This window comes from Acartia tonsa, chromosome 8, assembly GCF_053477335.1.
Source record: "Acartia tonsa isolate MP-2025a chromosome 8, ASM5347733v1, whole genome shotgun sequence".
Lineage (NCBI taxonomy): Eukaryota > Metazoa > Arthropoda > Copepoda > Calanoida > Acartiidae > Acartia > Acartia tonsa.
The window spans coordinates 45,830,572-45,846,483 of NC_137267.1; the positions used below are offsets into that span (position 1 = coordinate 45,830,572).

General features: G+C 30.7%; 1 protein-coding gene across 2 annotated transcripts in view; it reads right to left on the reverse strand.

Moving 5' to 3' along the window:
• The window catches only part of LOC145327100 (poly(rC)-binding protein 2-like), an 86,392-nt gene that overhangs the window by 39,634 nt on the left and 30,846 nt on the right, over window positions 1-15,912 (reverse strand). For both annotated transcript variants that reach the window (XM_080170626.1, XM_080170627.1), the window contains exons 4-7: window positions 14,761-14,844; window positions 11,427-11,486; window positions 10,690-10,756; window positions 5,521-5,576 (exon numbers count right to left, since the gene is read on the reverse strand). In XM_080170626.1, coding sequence (XP_080026752.1) covers window positions 5,521-5,576; window positions 10,690-10,756; window positions 11,427-11,486; window positions 14,761-14,844 — 267 coding nt within the window. The remainder of the gene's footprint in view (window positions 1-5,520; window positions 5,577-10,689; window positions 10,757-11,426; window positions 11,487-14,760; window positions 14,845-15,912) is intronic.

A 15,912-nucleotide genomic window follows, 5' to 3' on the forward strand; every position in this document is an offset into this window, starting at 1 on the left:
GAATAGTTTTAATGACCGTGACAATATAAAAAATGCCTTAAACCTAAATCAATTTAAGAAGCAGCTTAAAAAATGTATTCTCTCAAGAATAGATATAACATGTAATAGACTACTTTGTCGTTCTTGCCACCTAAGAATGTAAAACCTCTATGTTGTCTGTTTTACAAGCCTTAGATTAATCAATTCTCCATTCTTTACTTAATTATAAGTATTTTAATCATTAATATGAACTCACACACACTCACACAATCATCCTACCATTTCCGTCTGCAAATCCTTTCTCTATTCATATCCCTGTAATATACCCTTATAAAATGTTTACTTTCTCGTTTTAATAAAAAGATTCACACTACCTTTTAGCTTATTTTTCTATGATATTTGCAAAGGCTATCTAATATCACCTCGAGAGAGATTATTTAGTCCTTTGACACGTATATTAACTTTTTTGTCTTATGTGGATATTATTAACCTTGTTATTATACTGTAATTAATTAATCATGATCAATTTTACTGCTTGTTTGTGATTATTTATGTCATGTATATATGTATGCCTATTTTACTATGTGTCATAAAATAAATATTTCATTTCATTTCATTTCATATGGATTGTAAGATGCGGGGCCACTTCAAAACTAGGGTATTATGGTTTGTCTTAAATCTATATTTACTAGTTTTCATCAAGTTCAACAATATTGTTAGCTCTCCTTCTAATGGACAGAATTGTCCTTATAAATCCATTTGAAGTAAACATTAATTAATGAAAAGTTAATATCCCTAAATAATCTTTTTATTTAAACATATTAAAAGTTTACATAAAAATTAAGTTTTAAGAAAGGGGGCAGGGGTATAATTAGGGAATTTCAAGGGATGTGCAGCCTTTCAGTCAATTATTGTCAAAACTTTATGGGATTTTCTTCAGGGATCTTTAGGGATAAGACAATGGAAGATAAATAGATATGGATCCACAATGATGATAAACTTTGGGTACCAGTACAATTTACAGTTCATTGTTCTTTCTCTGCCTTTTTTTTTTTATCAAACTCTATACTAATAAGAAATAGGGGTTTATGTTGTAAAAATAAATACTGTATTTTACTTTTGTTTAAAAATATAATGAAATTTAAGTTTTGAAATCCTTTCTCCTTGGTAAATTAAGATGAGAAGGCAAGAAGTTTATCAATAGAGAAAAAGAAAGCGAAAAAAGTCAGGGAAAGGGGAGAGAGAAGAAAAAAAGAAGGTTTAAATAGGAAGAGAGAGATAGAAAGCAGGGATCTTAAGGGATAAGACAATGAATGATAAAAAGATATGCAACCACGGTGACATTTACCCCTTCTGTAGATTAAAATTAATAGTTAAAAAATTTGTACAATGAATTGAAATCAAAATCAAGCTTTGGAATTAGCGAACAAGATGATGTTGTTATAAACCTTTGGTGTAATTTACATCCCAGTGTGTCCTCCCTCCCTGGTAAGATAGAAAGATTAAAATTAATTATAGAACCAGCACAAAAAGCCTAATTAGCCGCTGTGAACTCCTTTGAGGTAAAGTCTCGACCCTTGCCCACAGTTTACAATCCCTTAGGACACAAAACTCAAAACTTTTTGCTGAAAGGAGCTGAAACAAAGGACCAAACAATTTCATGTTAGATTTGCATATAAAAACAAGGATGACAACATCCATAAAAGCGAGGCCCTGAAACAGTAGGACAACGGGCATTAACACTTGTATAGTGTCAGAACTGAATAATCAGAATATAACTTACAATATTTACATTTTTAGGACTTGATTATAGAGTTGCTTCGCTTATAACATTATACTTTGTTGTCCCAGGAATCAACAAACCAAAAATCAGATCAATCGGATGATTAGATCACATAAAAATTTTTATTAAAAAAGTAAAAAATCAACATGTTTAAAATGGACGTACGGACATTCTTGTAATGAATATAGAGTTGCTACGCTTTCTAAATAGTACCTAACTACTAAAGGAATCACCTTTAAAAGTTTGAAATAGATAAGACAATTCTAACATGCCTAAATTAACAAAAAAAGCTATCCGTGTGTGACGGACGGACGTACAGACCGACCCTAACTTTTAGAAAAGCTTCGCTTTTTAAAATTTTTAAAATTATTCTACTTTAGATTTTAATCTTGGGATGGGTTTAGGCTATTTGTCTACCATCCCTAGCCCTTTAAATGGAAAGCCCATAGATGCTATGAGCTCAGCAGTTTTATTAATAAAGATAATCTATGTATAATATTTTGTTTATAGAACAAATGTACCTAGAACCCAAAGTCTCAAGAACTACCAAAAGAAAATGAAACAGGGGCGAGGGAGGGGGGGGGGGGGGGGGAGAGAGATAACTTTTACTTAACTTTGTATTTGCATCTTTATCTTTTAATTTATCTAATTTAATTCAAACTTGTAAAGAACAAATTAAAATGTAATAAATAATGAAAAAAAATCCTCCAATATGAAAAATGATCTTTAAATCATATGAGTAAGGAAGAATGTTAGCTGTGCAAATAGATTAATAATCTTTCCTTTATAATTTAATATTTTGCAGGGAGCATAGCTACTCTATAACAATTGGTATTACGTGAAGTGAATATGAATTAACAGTTTTCTGTATAATATTTTACTGTTTTATTCATTCAGAACCAAAATGTGTTTTTTTTGTTGCACTAGTCGATGCTTTTACTCTGGAAAAAAAACTGAAAAAAGTAAGTATGGAACATTAATAATAAATGAGATTATTATTTATTTACTTACGCTAAACAGACTAAGATAAAAAGTTATATGGTAGATAATTTATCATTTATCAATCCTAGATTTCTTTATGAGTACTTTGATGTTTTTCTTATTAAACAATGATCTATAATGTACAGAACGTTCGCCTGTATGTAATTTGTTCGTTTGTAGTCCATTTGCGATATAAGGGAAACATAACCTAACATTAAGAATTAAATCCTTATATAAAAGTAACAGGATGTCTCTCTATCTATCTTTTTGTGTCTCTGTAGCTTAAGACTTCACCCATATAGTGAAGCTTCTCATAAGTCCAAGGAAGGTCTATATACATCGTTTTGGGGAAGAACCCTTCCAAAAAGAAACTGTTCCTACACATACAAAAAAAATATTTTTTTTAAACTAAAATAAAAAGTGGATGATCAACTCTGCCCCGCCCTTCCCTCCAGAGGTCTCTAGGGGCGTAGTCGCTAGTAAGAATAAGAAATACCCTAGAAAAAAAATAATTCCATTCCAACGAAGGAATTATAAGAAATAAAAACATGATGAAATATTAATAACTGAGAGCAAGAGAGTTAAATAACAACATGGAAGGGAGGGAGGGGACATTGGACTGGAAATTTTTAATAAACACATTCTCTCATTCGCTGGCTTTAAAAAACTTGTAATAATAACTATAACATATAAAAAGTTGTTGTCAAAAAGTTTAACAACAGTATATTTTAAATGGACGCACAAACTTTCTGATAACGATTATAGAGTTGAAATGCTTTCTAAATCGTACCTAACTGTTATAAAAATCATCATGCAAGGTTTCAAATTAATAGGAGAAGTCTATAACATGTCTAAATTAACGAAATGGCTTACCGCTACGTACGGACGAATCGACTCTAATTATATAAAAGCTTTGCATTTGAATTATACTCTTCTTTGAGGTCTAATAGGTTATACATAAATTTTCTTGTGAAGATAAAAAGATGTATCGAGGTATTAAATTCATGATTGGCAAAAAGGTGTAAATATATTTATCTTTCAATAATGTTCTTTACATACTTTTTGTTTATGTAATAAGCAAAATTATTTACTTTGTCTGTCCGTCCGTCAGTCCGTAACGATACATGGTAAATGTGATTTTCTCGGCTGTTATTCAATATAGATATATTATTTAATTGTTGCGCCAATTTATGAGTATAATATTCAAAATATGGCAGCAGAAAAATCATTCGTTATTTCTTAAATTTAAAGAAATTCATTATCATCTCAGAATAGTCTAATGACACTGTTGATCCAGAGGTGGTAGGGTATATGTATTCCAGTGGTTTATTAAAGGGATTCTACCCATAAGATAAAAAGGTGATCGCATGGATTATCTTAAGACTATATATATAGAGATAATAAAAAAGCTGTCCCAATTTATTGTAACTCAATAAGAAAGTATCAAGATTTTTATTTAGTCTTATAAACCAATAAAAAAATAGTAATTAGTTTCAAGTATTAAAATTTAATTAAGTGAATAGTAAAGTTGTGAGTCAAGATTCCAGTCAAATGCGCTTATTAGGTCAAACTATTTTTAAATATGCGTACAATTATATTATGCGTTTGGTCAACAGTTAAACTTAATAAGTGCAATTGACTAGAAGTTTGAGTAAATATTAGTACTTTAAAGACTTACAACATTAAACATATAGGAAATATAAATAATAAGTAAGGATTTTCGTTAAAATGAAACCTTTTTTTCTAATTCCTTACATTGAGCTTTAAACGTCAGTAGTAATTCTTCGATTTAATGGATTTATTATTAATTGGATTTTACACCAGATTATCAAGTACTCTAATAATGTGAAACTTGTAGCTAGCTAAAATAACAATACCCCTATTCCCCTCTATTACACATCCTCTCCCTTCCTACTGGATGAACGAACTGACCAATAAATTAGGTTCATATTATTAAGCTAAATTGACGAAAATTTTTCCCCTGTCAGTATATCCACGTATATCTTGTATGCATTGGCTTTGTTAGCTGATTTCAAAGACTCGATATAAAATCAAGACAGGGTCTCCACCCTGTGGGCAGAGTTACATAAATTTCATGCCCCTCTAGTTTTATATTTTAATAAAAAAATTCAGTATTATCATTCAGTAAGAGATTTCCTTTTCGGTAGTTTTACAAAAAAAAATCAAACACAATTAGAGGATATGAATGTTTTGATTTGATTTGGATTTACATATTTAAATAACTTTAAATGACGTAAAAATTTGTGTAGAAACATACACGAGTTTTAGAGTAGTTTCACTTGTAATGAATAAAAGATATTGAATACACGCTAATACCAATTTTATTCTGTAGAATTATTAAGAGCTATTACAAATTGAGTTAAAGCTCATCTTAATATATATTAGAAAATAATCCTAAAGATTAGAATTTTTTTTCAATTACCCTAAAAGTTTTCTATTCTAATATCTAAATGGAAATATTTAGCAGATAACGAGAATGGGTTCATTACTAATGATTTTAGTGTAAAAACTTGTTACTAGATGGCATAAGAGGCAGATAACGCGTAGGGCTTTCATTGCTAATGTTTTTAGTGTTAAAACTTGTCACTAGATGTCACAAGAGTCTGATAACGCGTAGGGCTTTCATTACTAATGATTTTAGTGTAAAAACTTGTCACTAGATGCCATAAGAGTCTGATAACGCTTAGGGGTTTCATTACTAAAGATTTTAGTGTAAAAATTTGCCACTAGATGGCAGAAGAGGCAAATGAATTTACCTGAATTGAAGCACCAGTTTTTTCTCTAAGATCTTTAATCCTCGTTCCTCCTTTACCTGAAAAATAAATGTATAATAAGTATAGATATACAAAACAGAAAAATACTTCTTCATCTGCTAACAAATTGCTTTCTACTCTTTTGTAGCTACTTGGATGTGTTAATATTCACAACGCTATTGGCTTATATTCAAAAGACTCAATTGAAAGTCTACTGTTTTACTTTAATACCTGAAAGAAATTACTGAAAAATTCACCAGAGTGAAACTAATGTATTTTTTTATAGCAATAAATTGGTAATATAATTCGTTGAACAAAATAGCCCCATCTTCAGTCTAAATGACAAATATCTTATTAATTAAATTTTCATAATTAAGAGGAATTTGCACATTATTTACATAAGACAATGATTTTCATTGATCTAATCTATAACTCTTTAGTGTCTGTCTGTCAGTCTGCTAGCGTTTAAGAATGTAACCTTTGTCTTGTTAGTCTTATAGCACAAAGTTAATACATAAAGCTGCCTTAAAATTTTCTCTTGATATCTCAGAAAGGCTTTGTTGCTTTTCTAATTAATCTTATGATTTCATGACCAATCCCCAAAAGCTTATGTAAATACTACGTCTGTATATTCCAACGTAAAAAAAAAAGTTATTGATTCACTTTGAAGTTTCTTCTTAATAGTATTAAAAGAAACGTCACAAAGTTAAAAAGAGAAATCATAAAATGTGAGTGAACTGTTTTACTTAAGATGATTTACTAGCAGATAAATACAAAATTTTAAGTGAAAGCTTTCTATTTATCCGGGACAGGTTTAAGTCTGTTCGGGAGAAAGAAGCCCCCCCCCCCCCCTCCCTCCCAAATATTGAGATATGGTACAAGAAAACAGCTAACTTTAAGAAATCCTTTTTAGTTTCATAGTAGATAACCCTACATCTACTAGAATCTTGGTGCAAAGCTAAGAAAAGGTACTTTAAGAAGAAAAAAGAGCGGCCAAAAATCCGATTCCTTTTAAAATAAACTTTGACCTATCCGCCTGGCGCATAATGTATTTTCATTAGATCCATACAAAAAGATTAATATTAATCTACAAACTATTCCAGACCAAAAGAAGGTCCGAATTCACGAAGGGGAGTTTTTTAAAAGTTCATAAAATAGATACGGTAGATCCCGATCCGGTTCCAGGACAAACGCAGGAGTCCCAAACGTCGGAGTGGACAAACGCAGGAGTCCCAAACGTCGGAGTGGACAAACGCAGGAGTTTTAAGATATTAATTTAAGTAAGTATTTCTATACAGGTTAGGTTAGGTTAAGATATCAATATATAAATAAGCCCCCCGCAGGGGTTAGGCAATAAAAAACTAAAATATGGTTTAAAATAGGTTAGGTTAGGTTAAATATCCACTCCTGCGTTTGACCACTCCGATGTTTGGGACTCCTGCGTTTGTCCTAGGCCCCAGATCACTAAAAAGAACACAATATAGGAACAATCCAACACTGTTATTGGTTAGAAGGCGTTTTTTTAATTTTATCCATATATTACATTAGGTCAATGAAAATATCTGAATTTCTAAGGATAAGGCTATCATTTTAGAAATGATATCACTCAATAATGTTTAATGAATATACCCATTTTTGTAAAAGTTAAAAATAACATTGACAATATAAATGAGATATGAGATTGGGAATATATAAAAATATATTTAATGAATATACTCATTTACACAAAGTTTAAATAAGAGTGAAAATATTAAAAGTTATTTAATGAATATACCTATTTTGCCAAATTTCATATAAGATTTATAATATTAAATGAGATTTGATGAATACAATCTTTCAAAGATAAAATATATTGGGATGTTTTATGAATAAACCCATCTACCCAGAGTTGAAATAAGTTTGTAAATATAAAATTAGAAAGATGTTTGAACCATATTCTGGGTTCTCAGGGAATGATAAGATAGTTTTTAAACTTGGATAGATAGATAGACAGTAAAAGAGATAAAATCAAAAAAAGAAAGTAAAAATGAAAAATAATTAAAGACTTAAATATCGCAGAGATTGAGAATTTCAGTTTTAAGAGCGATAGATAAAGAATTCTTTTTCGAGAAAGTTTCTTAATTTTCTTAATAATAGGCAATCCTAATAATAAAGTAAGAGGTTTTGTTTGTGTCTGTCTGAAACCCAAGATTTTAATAACCGCTGAACCGATATGGTTCTCTCTTACAATACATCTTCTCGTAGGTCCCGGAATGTGGGGGGAGGGAATCACCATCCTCCCAAGTGGAATTGCCACTAGAAAAGAAATGTCTTATTATTTCTTATATTATATATTTTAAAAGAAAACTTTTAAAGTGCCGCAAAGAAGTAGAAAAAAAACATTACTCAAATAGTAAGAGTTAGAGAAAATGAGTAAAAGAAATAATAAACAAAAATAACATGAAATGAAAGAAAATCTGAAAATTTAATTTAAAAACCTTTTTAAGACTATGGCATGCTCTTAAAAAGTAAATACAGCATTAGATTTATCTAGAAGTGTAAGATAAACAAATTGTTAAAAGAAAAAGTAATCAAGTAATTTAGTAATTAGGAACTACAAACAACTAGACAAATTTAATATATGTATGTGTGTGTGTGTGTGTGTGTGTGTGTGTGTGAGTGTGTGTGTGTGTGTGTGAGTGTGTGTATATGTGAGTGTGTGGGGTTGTGTGTGTGTGTCTGTGAGTAGATTTAATTTTGAAGAAATGTTTGTAACAAATTGAAATGCATGTACCTACATACATATATAACATATACAATACACATATGTAAAACACAATGTTTTTTAGTTTTCATTTATATTTCTTTCTTTATTTTACAAGAAGCTGCGCTTTTAGGGACCTCTAGGAAGCTAGTAAAAGTGGCTGACTCAGATTATGACGTCAAAAAAATTAACCAATGAGATGACATTATAAATTTTACAATTGGTCAATTACAGTGTATACTGGCCTCTCATTGTTTAATTCTTTTTGACGTCATAAACTGAGTCAGCCACTTTCACTAGCTTCGGCATCTAGGGGCGGGTGAGTTGACTTACCACCCCAAATTTCAGCTTTAAAAAATGAATATATTGTAGAGGGGATAGGATTTCTGTTGAAAGGCTGGAGGTACCGTCTCCCACTCCCCCCCCCCCCAAATTAAAATAAACTTTTCCATGACCTGTAAGATGTTTAACTGTAAAGTAGGTAAAGGGGTTAATTTTTCTCTTGGGAGGGTGGAGGTACCGTATCCACCCTCCTTCTTTATAAACCTTCCTGAACCTACAAGAATCTATACTGTAAAGGAGAACCCTATCGGTTCAGCAATTCGAGATCCTTTGCTAAAAATAGACAGACATCCTGTTACTTTTATATATCTTTCTTTGTATCTATTTATCTTCTGAGCTGGATCTTTAAATCATTTCAATGGTGCGCCAAATCGGGGTGAGCCAACTTTCCACCAATGAGAGCAAAGCATTTTACGAAAAGCCGCGCTGTGATTGGCTGAAATTTGGCTCACCCCGATTTGGCGCACCATTGAAATGATTTAAAGATCCAGCTCTGGTGTGTATTAATATGTAGGGGTTCACAAAAAGTAAATTAGTAAAAGTTTCTTGTATAACAAAAACTATGAACAAAAAGCATAAAACTGGTGTTCATAATCTTATCATCTATTTATAAAGAGTATATTTTAGGATAAAAACAAAGAGAGGGGTAGGTTTCTGGTAAAATCCGTAAAGGTTATGTGTTATAAGTAAAAAACAGTAGTAAAAAGATATAAATTTATGTTAACTTTAAAAAAAAAACTTTGTCTATAGTTCTTTTCAATAAGAAATACACATATTTAATGAATATTATCGTTCTACTACTATTTTCAAGCCTTAAAAAACACACCTTTACGGATTCTACCAGAAACCTACCCCTCTCTTTATCGTGGTTTATATTTTCTTAACAGGCATTGAGAAAATTCATTTTGATTTGATATTTTTGTCCGACGACCCTATTTATTTAAAGCACTTAATTAAAGGGAGAACTTTTAAAATTCTTTCATTCGTAATTGATATCAATAATTTTAATCTATAGAAGGGTTGAATTTATTTAGCACTGTTTAATGAATTCAAAAATCGGGATTATTTTAAAACATCCCTTAATTAAAGATTTTATTCGGTTCAGTGGTTAATGAGATCTTTATGGGTAAACAAAATAACCTTACTTCTTTATATCGCAAGTAACGTCGATTAAACAATTATATTTTGTATTTATTTTATGCTTTTTAGCCGCTGAAGTTTATTTATTCCAAGGGACAGCTGACAAATATGAAACATGTATAGCTGCTCATTTTTATCCATCTTTGAAATACTTACTTCAAAATTCGGGTATAGTCCCTTTCGTGGCAACGCTCCTTAAGATTCAAATCTTCGTTTTTTTTTCACAGTATATTTTCTCCTATTTCTAGCCCCTGCGGAGGGCTCTAACCCAATATAACCTAACCTAATCTAAAATAACCTATCAAAAGCCATTATGAAAATACGACGAATCGCCCCTTAAGGGGCGTTGCCACGAAAGGAACTATTCCCCAAAATTCTAGGTAGATAACAAAACCAAATCATTTTGCAGAAAATCAGTAATCATTCAAAACTAACATATCTAGAATTAATTTTCTAAATTAGTTATTCTAAATAATCATATTTAAAAACAAACGTAAATTATATTTTTTTCTTCAAGTAATCTTTTCAATGAAATTAACACGTAATTTTTTCGTTGGTTAACCAATCAGAAAAGAAATCCTAAAAGAACTAATAATAAAGAATTAAACACAAACAATTTCATGAAACTTCACTTATTTTTGATATTTTGATATACTTAGATACAGGATGCCTACTAACGTATTTAGAATTAGTTAAATAGTAATGCTATTCTTATTACATGGTGCCTACCCTTTATAGGAATTATATTTAAACAAAAAAAACACATTACAACAGGACAATTAAAAATTAACATGTTTTAACATGGACAAATGTTATTTTTGGTAATTAATATATGCAGAGGTGCTAAGCCGTACAAAGATTGAAATCAATAGTATGCAACAGAGATATACTGTACGGACGACGGACATGTCCTAATTGTAGAACAGCTTTGCTGCTAAATAACTGACCTATCAATGATCCACACAACGATGCTGGAACAATAATTCTAAAAGTGATGGGCGCCTTACCAACTAACTAAAAAAAAGAAATATTAGTCATTTAAAAAAAAACTTTATAACACGATAAAACGATGTTTATAACAGTAATAGCAGTAATAATAAAGAAATTGTAAACAATATATTATTAATAATTTTAGTGTAAATATCGGAAGATTTATAATCATTAATTGGTACAGATAATCTTGCAAAGAAGTCTATCTCATATAGAAGCCTAGTAAATAACTTTTCTCTGGACATATGAACAGAGCGAGTAATGTATGGACGCGCAATTGTAATTGGAAACAACATATCTTTCCATCTAAAGCTAACAGCACCCGAGAAAATCACAATGAACACAAAAAAACAGAGGGACATTTTGTAAATATAGAACGAGCAACTGCGCCTCTAGTCTCTAAGGGCTCTGTATTAAAAGGGTAAAAAAGGGAGGAAAAAAATCCTAAAACCATCCCAAGACTTAGATCGAAGAATTAAACTGTCTAAAACCACAACGGGAACTAAAATTGAGTACCCAATCAATTCAGTGGTTAGTGAGATCTTGAGCTAAATACAAAATAAAGTACTTTTTACTGTAAAGGACATGGTTATTAACTTAGGATTTTATATAATTTTTGTAGATTTTTTCTGTGATTTTGGAGAATTTTTCAGATACAATTTTGCCTCACCAGCGATACAGCGAAAAATGGTACCTTTATTCCGGGCAAGCTATTCTGATCCTCATCAAATTTGTTGCAAATCAATTCAATCGCCTGAAAAACAAAATTTAATTTAGATTAAATTTGACTGTCAAACGTTTTGCCAATGTCAAACCTACACTAATTCTGAATAGTTATTAGAGACACTATTGAATTGGTATTGAATATAAGTGGATATTTTGATAGGGGAAAATTTTCGTCGAGTTTGGTTGCTAAATTGAAAATCCTTTAGTGGTCAGTTAGTTGATCTAGTAGGAGGGGATGGGGGAAATGGAGTGGATGAGAGTATTGTTATTTTACCGCTGTAAGTTTCACTTTAATAGAGAACATGAAAATTAGGTGTAACATCCAAGTAATAATAGATCCATTTTCATAAGTGACGGGACAATGGACGTATAATTAATTTACTATCCTTTCCTGATATGATCAAGAACTTACTTTGGGGGTAAGTTACATTGCCAGTTGGCCCTATATCTATCTAATATCAAGAATGCATACAAATTATGTATTTTTTTGAAGAATTAATGAAAAATAAATTAACAGTTTAAAAAAGGAACAAGAATGTAACCTACTGATTTTGATGTACAATTTGGAAACGATCGATCTTAAAGCTTGAATTTTATAAAGTGAGGCTAGGAGGGCATTTTAAATACAGGGATAGATATAATAATTCCTAATTAAAAAGCTGATGTTGCAAGATGACCATAACCCTGCGGAGACTTTACATACGATTTCAAAATCTTTCATGGCTACCCAGTACCTAGCACAATCTAACCTAACTTGACCTAAAGTAATTATTGCCAATTTGAGGATAACAATTTTTTTTCATCTAAAGCCTTTTTATTTAAATCAAACCAAAAATTTCGATGTAACATGTAATTTATTTAAATGATAATTCTAATACCCATTAAAAATCTTTCTTAAAATATCCATCTTTAAGAATTTTAATCTGTGATCCTATGAATATTGGGGGGGGGGGGGGGGGGGAGGGTATGAGTATGTTGTTAGCCCTAGACGCAGCAAAAGTTTACCAGATTAATGCTAAGCTCAGCCAAAGTTCCTGCCAAACTTTCATCCTGTGTGTGTGTGTTTGTGTGGGCGGTTCTGTGTGCTTGTGTGTGTGTGTAGTGTTAGTGTATGCATTTATGTTTGTGTGTGTGTGTGTGTGTGTGTGTGTGTGTGTGTGTGTATGCCAGAATATTTAATTTCAACTTAATCTACATCAATACTTTAAAGCTCTACATTTACATTCAGTTAAACGGCAAGAATTAAGCAATAATTAAATTTTATACTGAAAAACCATGTATAGCACCGAATTACAGACAATTTCCCACGATTATTAAAATAAAATCATAAAATTAATACCAGTTTTTTTAGTTCGGGATTTCGGCCGCTTTTGGCTAACAATTCTGGTTTTCAATAATTTTTCATTTTAATGTCCGAGGGAAGCTGGTTAAATGCGAAGCGATGAACAACTATTAACTTTTTAAAGGGAGCCCTAAAAGGAAAGAGAGCCCGTAATGTCAACAAATCACTTATTATGTCATTTAAATTTTTAAAATCCATCAATAAATATAACTTCCTACGACGTAAGAGAGAACATAATCATATAACATTAAAATTTTTTAATCATCACTTAAATTTGCATAAAATCTGTATTTACCTATCTCTTTATTATTGGTTAAAAGTGGATAAAGGGGGGAATTTGGCATCAAGAATTATAAGGGGGTATGCATAATCTATATGGTTGGGGGAAGGGTGGGGGTTCGTGATGAAAATTATTGAATTTCAAGGTGGAATTAAGATGCACAGACCATAGAAGAGGAGATATTATAATCAAATTAAACATTTCATTCAAAATTGCACTTTATTGCTTTTAAAATTTATCTTTTTTCTGATATCAGTCTCAATGAGTACAAAATGCTTAGAACTGATTATAAAGAAGTTGCGCTAAACATTAAAGTAAAAGAATAAAGGGGACATGCACTATTTTGTATTGGGTCTTTGAAATATAAACACAGCCAATCCCTACAAAAAAAAATAAACAGAAAGTAACTAGCAGACAAAAAGAGTCTCCACCACTTGGCCAGGTAGTTGTCTGTATTATACATCTATACTTATACATTTATTCGCTAAACACAAAGAAATATGCATACCACTTTAATTTTCTTCATTTTCATATTGGAGAGAGCATCTTGACTTTTATAAGCTCCAACTTTGTAACCCAAGAAAAAAGAAACTTATTTTCAAGTTTAGAACATTGAAAAACATTATTGAAAACTTTTGTTTCTAGTTATTTATCTTCATGTGTCAAATGCCAGTAAAGTTTCTCTTATGGATTATGTATCTGCAAAAACCTTCACAATGAAAAACAAACAGGATTTATTTTAAGTTTGTTTGTTAAATTATGAACTGTTTATGAAGTTTTAATGACTGATCACATACACTATAAATAATCAAAGAATAAATGAAGTATTAATAAGAAGATATAGAATGTTTAGCTTCAAGAAAAGGAATAAACCATAAAACAATGTACATTTTACATACTACAGGATACTTTTAATTAACTAGAATGAAGAATTGCATATAAAACTTAAAACAGTTAATTTGACTTACAAAAAAGTTAAAGGCAAAATAATCAAAAAAAAAGATTTTAAAAAATCTTTTTTTTAGAGAAAATATATTGTAATGAAAATATCCCTCTACTTAAAAATGTTTCCTTTTTGAAAACGTAACTTTTCTATAATTAAGGTCGGTCCGTCCATACATAGGTAACGGATAGCTCTTACCTATAATTTAAGCATATAAGAATTGATCTATCGATTTCAAACTTTGCAAGGTGATTAGCTAGCTACCATTTTGAAAGCCTAGAATCCTGTATTTAGCCGTTTTCATCTAATTTACTTACAGTTTTGTTTAGACTTTTTTCTGTCTATTCAGTTTTGACACTCTTCAAGTTTTAATGTTCATTTATCCTACCGTTTCCTTTTATGGATGTTGTCATCCTTGTTTGAGTAATATTTATATGTATTCTATTCATGAATAAAACATGAAAAATATGTGATGGAAAAATGTATAGATTTCAATAAACATATTTCTAAAGATTATTACATAGAGCATAAACAAAAATATATACAAATAGCCCAAGCTTAATAATTTGAGGATTTTCAAAAGTTTGAGTAGTCTAATCTTTGGGGACTTATATTTAACTTTGATCGGTTGAGTGTTCAAACGTTTCAACCACTAATTGTATTGAGTAATTTAATGCATCATTATTGGAATGTACATCAATTCATCAGCCATTGTCTTAACCCTGAAAATAGGTTACCTTGATAATATTATTTGTAGAACCAGAGATTGTAACTATTCGGTTTGTTCTTCCACCATCAGTTATATTTACTCGGGCCTCACTCTAGATAGATAGATATATATAGTTATTAGATAGATAGATAGGTATAGTTATTAGATAGATAGATAGGTATAGTTATTAGATAGATAGATAGTTATAGTTATTAGATAGATAGATAGTTGTTCCACCATAAGTCATATGTACTCGCGCCTCACTCTAGATAGATAGATAGCCTATTACTGTAGATATATAGATAGCCTATCACTCTAGATAGATAGATAGTTGTTCCACCATCAGTTATATTTACTCGGGCCTCCCCTAGATAGATAGATGGATAGATATGTAAAGTTAGATAGATAAATAACTATATAAAGAGATAGCTATATAGACAGATGGATGTATACTGTATAGATCTAATAATGACAGATAAATACAAACCAAATTTAAGGCTTATTTTTTAATTTCCATTATAATTTATTTATCTCTTTTATAAAGTAGTAAGATTTTTTGTGTAAAGCTTAATATTTCAATAACTACTATTTCACCTTTAAATACAGAGACCCTAGATAACAGGGGTAGCCGCTTGTATATAAATTGCTAAATATTCTAAACATGTTATGTAAATTATTAAGCAAGTCTCATTTTTTACTCATCATTGGGAATGGACATCAATTTATCGGCCATTGTATTATCCCTTTAGATCCCTGATTTGAAGGTCTCTCTCTCTCTCTCTCTCTCTCTCTCTAGTTTAGTGGAAAATTTTGGCATAAATTATGCAAAGCTATTAGATGTAGCAAACAAATTATGTAGATTAAAGTCACCAACAAATGAAAGGAACTTAATAAGTTTATACGTTTACAACATCATTTCCAGAGTGGATACACAACATGATGGTAGGGATGCCAGGGATGCCAGGGAGAGGAAATAGGAGTATACAAATATTTCCAGAGTGGATATTCAACATGATGGTAGGGATGCCAGGGAGAGGAAATAGGAGTATACAAATATTTTATAGTGTGTAATCGCGGCTTTTGACCAAGTGTTAAAATTAGTGAGGGAGGGGACATTGAGTTTTTTATTACACAAGTCCCTAAAGTATTTTATAACGTTTTGTTATTCGACGACTTAACA